General features: G+C 47.2%; 1 protein-coding gene across 1 annotated transcript; it reads left to right on the top strand.

Moving 5' to 3' along the window:
• The first annotated feature begins 3,184 nt into the window (after positions 1 to 3,184).
• Positions 3,185 to 6,426, top strand: LOC125522209 (cytochrome b561, DM13 and DOMON domain-containing protein At5g54830-like). The gene has a single exon (XM_048687295.1). The coding sequence runs from the start codon at positions 3,379 to 3,381 to the stop codon at positions 6,085 to 6,087; it is 2,709 nt and encodes a 902-aa protein (XP_048543252.1). The 5' UTR covers positions 3,185 to 3,378; the 3' UTR covers positions 6,088 to 6,426.
• The last annotated feature ends 7,975 nt before the right edge of the window (positions 6,427 to 14,401 follow it).

Below are 14,401 nucleotides of genomic sequence, written 5' to 3'. Positions count from 1 at the left end.
GGGGGACATGCTGTGTTCTTTGGGCCTAACTTGATCGCCTGGCAAGCTACGGTGTCTCGCAGTAGTACCGAAGCTGAGTACAAAGCTGTTGCTAATGCCAGAGCTCAGATCATCTGGGTGCAGTCATTGCTTCGAGAGTTGAAGGTCTCCCCAACTCAGCCGCCTGTTCTTTGGTGTGATAACATCGGTGCCACATACCTTTCATCCAATCCAGTATTTCATGCCCGAACGAAGCACATCGAAGTTGACTATCATTTTGTGAGGGAACGTGTTGCTCAGAAGCTCCTTCAGATTAAGTTTGTTTCTTCTAAGGATCAGCTTGCTAATATTTTCACTAAACCCTTGCCCTTGCCTTCTTTTGAAGAGTGTCGTCGCAATCTTAACCTTTTGAGTGTTTCAGAACATAGTTAAGATTGAGGGAGGGTGTTAGACTAAATATATATTAGATATACGTGTGGTAACATAACCTGTATTTGTACGGTTCCCTCTTATAAATATATGATAGCCATACCGACCAAGGGCATCGAGCATTGTTCCAAACCCTAATTTGTCTAACACCTTCCCTCAACCCCACGTGGCTGCCTCTCACAGTTTCTTTTGTCCCTTCTCTGGTATATTTGGAATGGTTCTCTCCAGAAATCCACCATCCAAACTTTGATCATAAACCAGTGGGTTACACAACTTGAGTCAAAATGAGCTTCTTGGCCTATATTCCATACTGCCCTTGTTTTGGGTTGTGTCTATGTGATCCATGTGAAGTATATGCTCGGACCCTTACTTTGCAGAGTCACTTTCTTGGAAGACGTCTCAGATAAATATGAAAGAGAAATGCTCCCTCGGTTTTAAATTAGCTAGTGTATAAGGTTTTGTTAGGACAAACCTTTGACAAACAATTACTCTATTAGTAAAAGCTTTATGCGACATAAAGTTGATGCCATCAGATGTACTTGTGGTTATGATTTTGTATCAGAAAAATTATATATTAATAGTGCAATTGCTAGTCAAAGGCTCATCCTTACGAAACCTAATACTCTAGGTAATTTGAAGCGCAGGGAGTATCATGTGGACACGTGCCACTCGTATTATGTTGGTCTTTTCACATTAACTAATGTGCGCAAACAGAAAAGGAAGTGCAAGCGTGTCGCCCCAGGTTGGTTGTGCGCCTCTGTAAGCCTAACCTAGTTACTTGTAGTAAATGAAACTTTTCATGAATGACGCATTAGTTATCTTGGTAATCCAGTTAGACCTAAGCTTAACCATTACGGACAGAGGGGATTGTACAGTTTTGGTTTTATTTCATTGCAGTAGCTTTGTCTTGTTTTGTTTATTTTTCAGTAGCTTATCCAGTTTGAGAAAAAAAAAAGATACTCACCTGGTGTTATACTGATGCTGCAAGTTCACCTGAAACTTCACCTTTGTTAACCATTCTTTCAGAAACATTCCCAAGGGTTAACAGGTGGCTCAGTGGCTGGCACAAATAGCTGTGTTATCAAGCACCCGGGTTAATTAGACAAGACAGCAGAGTATTTTGTGCAAAAGTGCAGGTGAAGACCGGTCCACCCATTTGGCTCCCACTTGTTGCGTTGTGATAGGCCCAGGGCCAAATCATCACATCCCATGCAAGTTTCGATGGTGCTCCCTCTATTCCAAAACACTATTCGTGGTTTTAATTCAAAACACTATGTCGTGGTTTTACTTCAAAATAACTGTGACAAATATTTTGAACTAAAACCACGACATGTATTTTGAAACGAATGGAGTAACTAATTATTTGTAATCAATGAGATTTTCTCCTGTTTGGATACGATTGTCAATAGCAATTCCTATGGACTCGGGCCAAATCTACTTCCTTTTTGTCAACGTTGAACAATGTTTTGGCCACCAATACATGAATGAAAATATTGGGTAGCCAAGTTTTGATGCGATGGCTTGGGGCCAAAGTAAACACCCTAGGTACCAAATTATTTGTTGTCAAAAGCAAGTAGCAAACTATTGCCAAATTTTGTATGCACTTAATTAAAATAGGATAATTTTCTATGTAAAATCTCACAAAAGTGTGTACTCAAAATAATGCTAACTTATATTCATTTTGATAAATAATATGAGTTGGAATTAAAAATAGGAATACAAATTCAGACCATTTAAGCAAAACAAAATGTTAAGGTCTAGTTTCATTGATAGAACACCCCCCCCCCCCTCATTCGCCCCTCAAGGCAATAAGGGAGAACCACCCTTCACTACCGCGGGCGAACCTGCGGGGAACCCTACCTCGATACTGGCCCATTGATAGGTTGGGATTAGGGCCTTGCAACCGGGGAAATACCCTTTGGTTCTCGGGTGTATATACACCTCATATGAGAATAATAATAATAAAAGTAAAAAAGTTTAGAAGTTATTTTAGAATAAACTTGAATAATTTCTTTTGCACTAGTATGTAAATTTCACTTAAAAAAACCAGCGTTGACTTCAGGGTAATAAATAAATAAAATTATTGCTATTATAGGTCACTATTTACACTATTTTGGTCTAATTTTTTTGGTTTTCTAAAAGAAGGTAATGGGTGTTTTTCTTTTTGTGGAATTTTTTTTCACAAGTACAATAGAATGTCAAGTTTATTTTAGAAAAGAAATTAATTTTTTTGAAGTTTTATTTGATTATTAATTTTTTTTATTTATATTGTATATATACCCATAGACCAAAAGTTACCCTCCCCGCAGCCACGCATCGCTGTCGGTGGATGAATAAGGTCCCTTTGAGCCTCCCCATCTCACAACTATGTCAATGCCCCGATGATGTTTTTTTTTGACACAGACGCAAGCGCTCATACATACGCACATACACTCACCTCTATTAACGCACATACCACACCCTACCCGTATGAGCACCTCCGAAAGACTGAGCCGGCATATCATCCTGATATTTACGAGGTCGCCGTAGGCGCCTCGTCGTCGACCTGAACGTCTAATCTCACTGAAAGCGCATTGCCGGATATTTTTGAGTTCTACTATAGCCTCTATGATCACCATCAAAGTTGATCATTATCCTCAAAATCCTTCAAAAAGAGTGTACACACAAACAATGTCTATAGGAAATTTCATCGTTTCTTCCCATACAAAAGAACAGCGACGTGCACGTTCGTTCCTTGGCACCACCGAAACAAAAGAGCATCGGCACCCACGCACGTTCGTTCGCACCAACGCCGCGGCCCCGCCACGCATCATCAGAAAAGCCGCGCGCCGGACAAAACAGAGCCCGTCCGTCCGTCCGCCCCGAGGCCGCACGATCGCCCTGCTCCTCCCGCCCCGACGAACCCGCCGCCGCCCCCGCCGCGCCGCGCGATCGCTCCCATGCCACCGGCCTCCCCCTGACCCCACCGCCATGGCGCCGCTCGCCCCCGTCGGCGCCCTCCTCTGCCTCTCCTGCCTCCTCCTCCTCGCGCCCTCCCTCTCCGCCGCGGCGTCGGCGGAGTGCGGGAGGAACACGAGCCTGGCGGGCCACGAGGCGGACCTGCGCATGTCGCAGCACCAGCTGCGCGGCCGCGTGGCCGTGCTGGACGGCTGCTCCTTCCGCGTCTCCTCGCTGGATCTCCTGGCCGGCTCCGCCGACGCGCGCTGGTGGCGCGCCGACGGCGCCGACCTCGCCGCGCTCTCCCGCGGCTCCCCCGCCGCGCCCGACCCGCTCAACCGCACCTTCGCCTCCGAGTCCCTCGTCTTCCGCCTCCTCCCGGGCCTCTCCTGGCCGCTCGTCCCCGTCCTCGCCGCCTTCGACCCGCTCACCTCCTCCCTCTTCGGCTTCGTCCGCCTCGCCACCTCCAACACCACCTCCGAGCCCTCCAAAGCCGCCGTGGGCACGTCCTCCACCGAGGAGCCCACCATGTTCGCCTCCTGCGCGCAGCTCTCGCCGCGGCTGCGCGTGCGCTGGACGCTCCGCGAGGCGGCCAACGCCATCGACGTCGGGCTCGAGGCCGCCGTCGGGTCCGAGTACTACATGGCGTTCGGTTGGGCGGACCCCCGCAGGTCCACCACCAACGTCTCCATGATCGGCGCTGACGTCGCGGTTGCTGGGTTCACCGAGGAGGGCCTCCCGTTCGCCGACGACTACTTCGTCACCAAGTACAGCGAGTGCCTGCTCCGCGGCGACGGCGGCGCCGAGGGCGTCTGCCCGGACACGTTCTACGACCGCCGCAACGGCAGCGCCGCCGGCGACGCGTCCGTCAACAACACCAGGCTCGTCTACGGCCACCGCCGCGACGGCGTCTCCTTCGTGCGCTTCTCGCGCCCGCTGGCGTCGCCCGACAAGAGGTACGACGTGGCCGTCAACGCCACGAGGGAGATGACCGTGATCTGGGCCATCGGGCTGCTCCGGCAGCCGGACTTGCTGAGGCCGTACTACCTGCCGCTGAACCACGGCGCGCCGGCGGGCACGGCGTACGGGTTCCTCACGCTCAACGTGTCAGCGGCGACCAACGGGTGCCCCGGCCCGCTGGACGCCGAGGACAAGGAGGACCAGGGCAGGATCACGGCGGAGCGGCAGACCCCGCTGGTGGTCACCACGGGGCCGGCGCTGCACTACCCCAACCCGCCCAACCCGGAAAAGGTGCTCTACATCAACAAGAAGGAGGCGCCCCTGCTCAAGGTGGAGCGCGGCGTGCCGGTCACCTTCTCCGTCGAGGCCGGGCACGACGTGCCGCTGTACATCACGTCCGACCCCGTCGGCGGGAACGCCACGGCCCGGCATGCCTCGGAGGTAATCTACGCCGGCGACCCAACGGCGGAGGGCGTGCCGGCGACGCCGACGGAGCTCGTCTGGCTGCCAGACCGGAACACGCCAGACCTTGTGTACTACCAATCCCTCTACGATCCCAAGATGGGGTGGAAAATTCAGGTGGTCGACGGCGGCCTCAGCGACATGTACAACAACAGCGTGCTGCTGGACGATCAGCAGGTGACATTCTTCTGGACTCTGTCCGGCGACTCCATCAACATCGCCGCCCGCGGCGAGAAGAAGAGCGGGTACATCGCCATCGGCTTCGGCGGCGCAATGGTGAACAGCTACGCCTACGTCGGGTGGGTCGACGGCAACGGCACGGGACATGTCAACTCGTACTGGATTGACGGGAAGGACGGCATGAGCGTGCACGAGACGCACGAGAACCTCACCTACAAGAGGTGCCGGTCGGAGAACGGCGTGATCATATTCGAGTTCACCCGTCCATTGACGCCTTCGTGCAGTGGGAGGGTGGAGTGCAAGAACATCATCGATCCCTCGACACCTCTGAAGGTCATCTGGGCCATGGGCTCCCAGTGGTCATCTGGCCGATTGAGTGTGAAGAATATGCACTCTGTCACCAGCAACCGTCCTGTCCGGATCCTTCTGCTCAGCGGCTTGGCGGAGGCGGTGGAGGATCTGCGGCCGGTGCTCGCCGTTCATGGGTTCATGATGTTTGTGGCATGGGGATTGTTGCTCCCAGGAGGAATCGTGGCGGCGCGATACCTGAAGCATGTCAAGGGGGATCTCTGGTTCCAGGCTCACACATATCTTCAGTACTCAGGCCTGGCTGTCATGTTCATGGGGGTTCTCTTCGCCGTCGCCGAGCTCCGGGGTTTCTCTTTCAAATCCACACATGCTAAAATTGGCGCGATAGCATTTACATTCACTTGTATGCAGCCGGTAAATGCTTATCTTCGACCAGACAGAGCAGAGAATGGTGAAATTCTGCCAAGAAACAGGATCATCTGGGAATATCTGCATACCTACACCGGGAGGGCTGCTCTGGTAGCTGCTGTCACGGCACTCTTCACCGGGTTGCAGCATCTTGGGCACAGATACGGCAGCAAGACGATCAAGGGACTTACATGTGGATTGGTTGTATGGGTTGTCAGTGCTGTATTGGTGGTGGCTTACCTCGAGTACATGAAGGTTAAGCGAAGAAGAGATGGCGCCGATGGCCTCACGCACAAATTTGTGCTTGGGAACACTGAGGAAGATGATTCAGTTGATCTTCTGCAGTCTGATAGGTTCGACAGTAAAATTGACTCTAGTTCGCCTGGATCGATGGAAGTGCAGCTTGAGCCACTCAAAGGATGAACATATATACCTTTTTCCATATATTTGTAGTACATATCAACATAAAGGATTTTAGTTCAGATTGTTTATAGATAGAACAAAGTGGAGATATAATATACGTATATACATCCCAAGGTAGAAGGATTTTACTTGAGGTTCTCTATTGATACAAGGTAGAAGGAACTCCTCTTTGACTGCAGGAGAGATACAGGTGCTCTGCTTTTCAGAATAGGTGCTCTGTTTTTCATCTTTTTGAGCATAGGTCTTGTTCTTTTTTCTTAATCTTCTAACTTAGTGACTGGTATGTATATCTGTACAATTTTGGTATATACTTCAAAGAGAAGATTACTCTTTCTTACATGTCCAAAAATAATCGCATGATGCATTTGGTTTCATACCCAGTAAATCTTAACATCGGTCCATGAGACTATGACATACAGTAATGTGAAGCTGTTAACATACATAATAAAGTAGCCGAGTACTATTGTCAGACTACTTACTATTGCCCTACTTTTGACCCTTTTCAATTTTTAGATTCAGTTTTATACATGTCGAACTAATATATGGATTTGGCAATATATGAGTTCAGTGTTAGGCTGATCACACCCTGATAAGCCTACTCAACAGATGTGATTAATTGATAACCAATTACACCAAATAACCATAAATGCATTTAGCTTCAGGTTAAGCGAAGTCTCTGTTATTCGTGGTCCTGAAATGCAGATCTGTCACAAGGTTGTTGTCTACTTGCCTTGCAATGGCAGCTAACATGCTTGGAGTTCAGTTTGTTGACCCTTGAGGGGATTGTCCATTACGACGATGAGCTGGACATCCTCTGCTCCAAGTAAACCAAATAAGGTACCGAAATCTCTCCTTTTGCTGCTGTGCCCTTACTATATTGCTTTCAGTGACATGGACATCAGACTGCATCTTAGGCCTATTGTTTTACTAGTAGTTAGGTATTCCTAATTTCCCATTCAGATCTGGATCTTTGGTAGGTGGCTTACCACCTTGTTGGGAAAGCAGCAGTAGGTGTGTAGCCAGGCAGAGGGACAAAAAATAAGCAGAATTACATATGTCCCTTTGTCCTTAGAATCTGAGTCTTCTTTTCTCTCTGAATCATTAGGCCTTTAGAGAAATGGGAAGTTAATATAGTTTAGAAGCAATTTTCACTTATTCTTGTTGCCGAGGCCGACAATTCTGTTGATTGCCCGCTTAGACATCGAACGCAAAGTATTGTAAAAGGAGCTCCAGTTTAATCCCCAATGACCTTATGAATCAACTACTCGTAGATGCATCTGAACATAGATAAGGAGCTTGTCATCTTCAGAAGCTGAGAATTTTTCAAGAAGTCATTAAAAAAGAGGAGCAACGTTTTCCTTTTGCGACTAACAGCGGTGTTGGCCATCCCTTTCAAAAGCCTCCAGCCAAATCATATCAACATAATCGACTATGGAATCAAAGATTATTGCATAATATATATTTAATAAATACTTGACAAATGTCAATTGGTTTAAAGGACTGCCGAACAATATTAAATATTGCCCTGCTCAACAGAAGATCTAACCGGTTTCAAAACTATCCCTTTGGTTTTGCACAGAGATCTTCAAATCGCATCCTACACCTAGATTGAATATGCTTCAGCCACTTAGTTCAGACATTCATCACAACATTTTTTATGCGAGCCAAGTTTTCCATCCACGTATAACTACATTTTGGTACATGTACAACGGCAACACTCCGCCGGTTTTAGATGATTGAGGTTTGGTTCTCCAATCTCCCACACTAGTTAATTTGGACACTTGTTGGTGACACACGAGCTTGTTCGTGACAGATCCGTTTTCAAGGGCTAACTGGCTAACTAGGCTGGTTCTCTCATGTGATACCTTATATAGTAGCAGTGGAACAACAAACGGTACATATAGTTAGCCTGCCTAGCCAGATGTTCGCATTGATAAGGTATGTATATGCATGCACTTTACCTGAAATAACCGAATGCTTTACATTTGGGCACCGGTCATGCATGCCTCCTTGCTCTGCACATGTCAATCTGTCATGAATCATCACATCGGTCTCTCATTTTCTCAGTGCCATTTTGCATAAATCTCCTGTAAACAAACTAAGTATATCTAGCCCACACGTATTTTTTCCGAAAAGGAGGGACTCCCCGGCCTCTGCATCAGAACGATGTATACGGCCACATTTATATATAAATAAAGAAGTTCAACAAGGTCTTATAGTCTGAAAACAAAAGAACGACAAGCTCACAAAGAGTCACAACGCCAAGAAACAAAAGGCCCAAAAGCCACAACCGGCTGGCATAACAAAGATAGATAAACTAATTGTCTATCCTATTACATGACCGTCATCCAAACCGGATGAAAATATCCCATGCTACCATCTTCCACCGGACAGATCCAGTAACCAAACACTTTCTGGCCTCCGTCAGAGTGAGTAACGACCACATACGGATCAGCACAGTATCTCGGAATAAAACCTACAAAAAATGAATATTTGTTGTTCTGTTAAAAGCCAAATCATTTCTGCAGTTCCAAATTGCCCACAACAAAGCACATACTCCTACACGAATGTGTCTAGCTGTTTCGGACTCTATCCCAACAAGCCACGTTCCAAATAACATACTGACCGGATTCGGAGGAGTAATATTAAAGGCAATATGCACCGTGTTCCACAAAACTCTTGCCAACAGGCAGTCAAAAAAGAGGTGCTTGATAGTTTCGTCCCGATCACAAAAATTACACCTAGTAGATCCTGTCCAGTTGCGCTTAACCAAATTATCCTTTGTTAAAATGACTTGTTTATGTATAAACCACATAAACACTTTAATTTTAAAAGGAACTTTGACTTTCCAAACCTCTTTGGAACTAGGAATGACACTAGAGTTAATGACATCGATATACATCGACTTAACTGTGAACTCTCCAGACCTAGTGAGCTTCCAACACAACTGATCGGGCTGATGAGATAGCTGAACCTCCATCAGTCTACTCACCAAATGAAGCCATGCTTCCCACCGGTCACCAACAAGCGCCCTCCTAAACTGAATATTGAGGGGAATGGACTGCATAATCGTTGCAACAAGAGCATCATAACGTTGAGCAATACGATACAGGGACGGATACTGAAGCGCCAACGACGTTTCATCAAGCCAGATATCCTCCCAGAAGCAATGGTGTTTCCATTACCGACTATAAGCTTTGTTCTATTAAAGAAGACAACTTTGACTCTCATAAGCCCTTTCCAAAACGGCGAGTCCGTCGGTCTCACTGTCGCCTGGGACAATGTCTTGGACTGCAGATACTTACTACGGAGAAGCTGCGCCCACGTGGCCTCAATCTCACCTGATAGTTTATACAACCACTTACTGACAAGACATCTGTTCTTGACTTCAAGATTCTCGATACCAAGGCCCCCCTGGTCCTTTGGTCGACAGATGATATCCCATTTGGCGAGTCAGTATTTTCTCTTTAGTTCATCACTCTACCAGAAGAATCGTGATCGATAGAAGTCCAGCCTTTTCCTAACACCAACTGGGACTTCAAAGAAAGATAAGAGAAACATATGCATACTCGTGAGCACCGAATTAATAAGAATCAGTCAGCCTTCATATGACATGAGTTTGTCCTTCCAGGAACTCAGTTTTTTCTCAAACCGATCCTCAATACACTTTCATTCTTTGTTTGTCAGCTTACGATGGTGAATGGGTATACCTAAGTACATGAAAGGTAATGCCCCCAATTCGCATCCAAACAATTGCCTATAGGCCTCTTGTTTCTCATTGACTCTATCAAAGCAGAACAACTCACTTTTATAAAAATTGATCTTTAATCCGGTCAATTGTTCAAATAAGCATAACACCAGCTTCATATTTCTTGCTTTTGCCAAGTCGTGCTCCATAAAGATGATTGTATCATTAGCGTACTGCAGGATGGACACACCACCATCAACTAGATGAGGCACCAAGGCACCCACCTGACCGGCCTCCTTTGCCCTTCCTATCAGAATTGCCAACATGTCAACCACAATGTTGAACAGAATAGAAGACATTGGATCACCTTATTTTAGGCCCTTGTGTGTCTGAAAATAATGACCTATGACCTTGTGTGTCTCTAGCCCACACGTACATGAACCACAGATGCATGTGGGTTCCATCAGACAAAGAAAGTAACGTGATGATCAATCTTGGATTCAGATCTGATGCACGCTTGGCATACAACTTCCTGAGTCCATATCGAGGTCCTGGTTGTAGGTGCGGTACGGGCCTTTGTTGGGATAAGTATGCTTGTCGGTCATAGCCACTGCCTGCCCGGAATTTTTGACTTGTGCTTTGCAAATTATATCGGTGACCCCATAATGCATATTTTTAATAAATAACAGCTATGTTTTCTCTATTTCCTAGTCTCCCAAAAATTTATATTGGTGGATGTTCAGTTATAAAATACTTTTGGTTTGTTTTCCTAGCCTCCCAAATTATATCGGTGACTGAAGTTTGGTTTGTTCTAATCTCCCACACTAGTTAATCTTTTTTTTGTGAATGGATAAATCCATTAATTAAGAAGAGGCATTACAAACGTTCTGGCATAGGTTGCCAATTTCATCTGGAACAAGGCTCGGCAAAAAGACTCTCTAGGGCAGCCGGTCAACACGACCGGTGAACGAACCCTAGGTACGGAAGCGGCGGCGGCTAGGGTTTAGAATCGACTTGCGATAGATATCATGTTAGTAGGAAGAGAGGGATTTGGTGAAATAGTTCGTTGTATTGCTTGAGCCTCGTGGGCGTATATATAGGAGTACAAAGACCAACTTGAAGTACAAGACAAGGTAAGACCAAATCCTAGTCTATCCTATACTTCCTAATAATCCTTATACTAAACAATGGGCAACCTTGATCCCATCTCTAAAGAAATGCGCTATAGGAAACTCCCTACCATGCCCAAGGAGCCTTTTGATCTCACCAACATATGCAGCTACAGGTGATCTGTTCATCTCAACTTCAGAGAGCATATTGGCCAACACAAGGCTGTCCGTCTCCACCATGAAGGGGTGTTCGCTCCACTCTAGAGCAAGGCTAACACCCTCCATGCATGCAGCCGTCTCAGCCTCCAACGCGGAGGTACACATCAGGAGGTGAAGGCAAGAGGCAAAGATGATGGCCCCTGTGGCAATGCCTACAGTTAGTTAGCCCGATAGACAATCCTAACATGCATGTCGACATATGTTTTTTTTTTGGGGGACTGAGATGTGTAAACCACCAGTGAAAGACTAAACTGAATAATATTTCCGTTCCTTGATAGGTTATGAGTCAGTTAGTTTCTCTTGCTGGTGTCCTCAACCCAAAATACACATGCACTGGTACCAAGGTTTTGGTTACCGAATGAGGCAATTTTACCGAGGGGGACTGGTAAATGTGGTTACCACGGTTACCGAGAAATACCAAGAATATTTCGAGCGAATTTTGTAGTTGAATTTTGAATTCAAATAAGTGAATGAACGAATATTCGAGCCAGAGACCTCTCAAAATAGGAACTAGGTTGCTACCAACACGCCAGAACCAACTCTCATGGCATTAATTAGATCATATGTACTTTACAATAAATCAAGTGTTTAAATTCAAAAATTTCAAAAAATAGTATTTTTTGCTCGGTATGGCGATTTACCGAGGGGCACGGAAATACGTGGTAACCATGGAAAATCTTGGAATTTCGACCGGTAACCAAAACAGTGACAGGTACACATCTGATTTGACATTCAAACGTAGCTTGGTTCGCATTGATGGTCGATCTAAAGTATGACTACATTTCGGTACAGGTACAAATCCTCTCTTGCACGAAGGTGAGATGAGATTGTTGTTTGGCTTGCTCCAATGTCCTACGCTCAGGTTTATTTGAGCACCTATTGCCCATGGGCCATACCACACGAGCTTCAAGGGATGGTAACTAGATTGTTTCTCTGATGTGGATGGTGAGTTAATAGAACAACAAACCATACTTAATTACTTTATATACTGCGGGTGGAAGGGATGGTCAGCTGGTTATCTAGCCGGGCATGCCTTACCCAATTGAGCGAATGCAGTACATATGAGGATAGGTCATGCATGTCTCCTGCTTGTTTTTCCAGTCATGCATCTCATTGGTCTTCCATTTTTTTCCCTCGGTGCACTTTTGAATCTGTCTCCAGTAAACGAACAAAGCATGTTGCTGGCCGCCGTGTATAACAGACATACAACACGCACGTATGCGTGTATACCATGAAACGAAACAAACTAATGTGATCATCAACCTACAAAAATTCCTCTAAAAAAAGAACCAATTAACTGTTTGATGGTTAGGACGTGCTGAACCTACAAGTAAACCTGGGAACAGTTTGGTCTGGAACCATAGTTTCAATTTGGTTTTCCTATTGGGCTGCTTTGGTTTGGTTGAAATGGGTTGAGCTCCTATTGTAATTTGGTTTGGTGCGGGCTTCTGTAATTAATAGATTGGGTTGGTTTGGCCTGGACAGAGACAAATTGGTCTCAGACGATTTTAGACCATGGATAAAAACCAGTTTAGCGATCAGTTTGACCTCATGTCACACGAAACTGGCACTAGGTTTAGGAGCAGCCGCCGCCGCAGATGAGTGACATGAGCGGACATATCACCGAGCCAGCACCGAGATCAACGATGACAAAAGTCAACTCCTTCATGCAGAACACGAGGAGCCCAAAGCCGAGGCCTTGGACGATGTTGTTGATAATGGAGATGGCCGTGAGCTCAACCTTGCCGATGTGGCCGACGAAGGCGACGGTGACGAAGCCGATGAGGAGCTGGAAGACCCCGGTCAAGATCATCGGCCCAGCGATCTGCCAAAGGGTATTGCACACGTCCGGCAAGGTCTTGCAGCAGGCGACGGGCCACCGTCTCCACGGACGGCGCCACCGTCTCCGCGGACGGCGCCACCATCTGCTCTTCCGGTGCACGCACGGAAGCTCTTCAGACCAAGCACACACCAAGCTAGCTGCTGTTCGTACGTGCTTCATACCTTTCGTAGTTTTGTACATACAGGTTAAGTTTGGGGTCCAAGTCCAACGCTGCAGTTGCTGCTGACTAAACCGTAGTCTGAAACTTTGGGTTCAAACTGTATGTAGAAAATGGTCTGGATGGATTTGGCTTGAAAACATATACAATTTGGATTGTACCATTTGCAATTTGGTTTGGTTTGGCTTGAGCGCTGGACTTATACATGTATGGGTTGGCCTGGGTTTAGTTTGGATTACAAACTATTCCCAAGTTTACCTACAAGGACACGTAATCAGTCGATTTAATCAGTCGGCTGGCCGGCTGTCCGATCGATCTACCCGGATCTCAACGTGCCTAGCCATTGGATGGACCAGTGCAACAGATAGGCAAGAGAGAGACTTTGTTTTGTTTCTCCCTATCGAAGGTCCGCGGCACACACAACATACACTTTGCTTTGTTCTCCCTATCGCAGCACGACCGACGAATCGAATAGTCTGCGTCTTTGCAATATCGACGGTGCTCCCACAGCACCGACCACATCATCAACGACTGGTCCCGCCGCACCGGCATTGAAACAACACCGGTGACCTCCCGCAGCATCGTGCGTAACACCGGTGACTCCAGTAGCACTGGCCACAACACCCAATTGGAAACCTCCGGTGCCCCTTGCAGCATGGCCGACACCGGTTGTCGCAGCATCATTGGTTCCCATGTTTGCAGGGGTGTGGCACTCTAGGTGGCAAGCTTGCAGCATCATCCGGTGGGAGCGCCGTCGCTGCATGTTGTAGCTATACCATTCTCGCTGTAGCGCATGCCAGTGTTCCTGCAGCACTGTTCAAGGCTCTTTAAGCAGGCCCGACCCATAGTCCAGGCAAACAGGGCGCCCGCCCTGGGCCCCCGGGAATCAGGGGCCCCGGCCCAGGTGTAGTTTTCTGTTCAATCTTAGACCCAGAAAATACAGAGGTAAAAAAAAGAGGGCCCAAAGTGTAGCCAGTAAGGAAAGCCCACCACGTTGTTGGACATGGGGGGAAGTCACACGTAGGAATTAATCGATAGTTGTTGGATAGGGATCTCTCTCCGCGGCCACATGCATCGCTCCGATGCAGAGGCCAGGGGATGACCTCCTTTTAAAAAAAAATCTCTAAGAACAGCGCCGCCTCTCTGTCGGTGTACAAAAATAGGGGCTCTCCTTTTGACCCCTTACTTGTGCGCGGTCAATCGGAGCCACACCCGCGACCACACCTAGCAGGGCAGGAAAGAAGGCCGAAGCACAAGACCAACAAAACAACGCCAAGGCCAAGGACACAAAGAGCAAA

The sequence above is a fragment of the Triticum urartu genome, chromosome 7 (genome assembly GCF_003073215.2).
Source record: "Triticum urartu cultivar G1812 chromosome 7, Tu2.1, whole genome shotgun sequence".
Taxonomy (NCBI): domain Eukaryota; kingdom Viridiplantae; phylum Streptophyta; class Magnoliopsida; order Poales; family Poaceae; genus Triticum; species Triticum urartu.
Note: the sequence above shows the minus strand (reverse complement) of the source record. Positions and strands in the feature narration are given on the sequence as shown.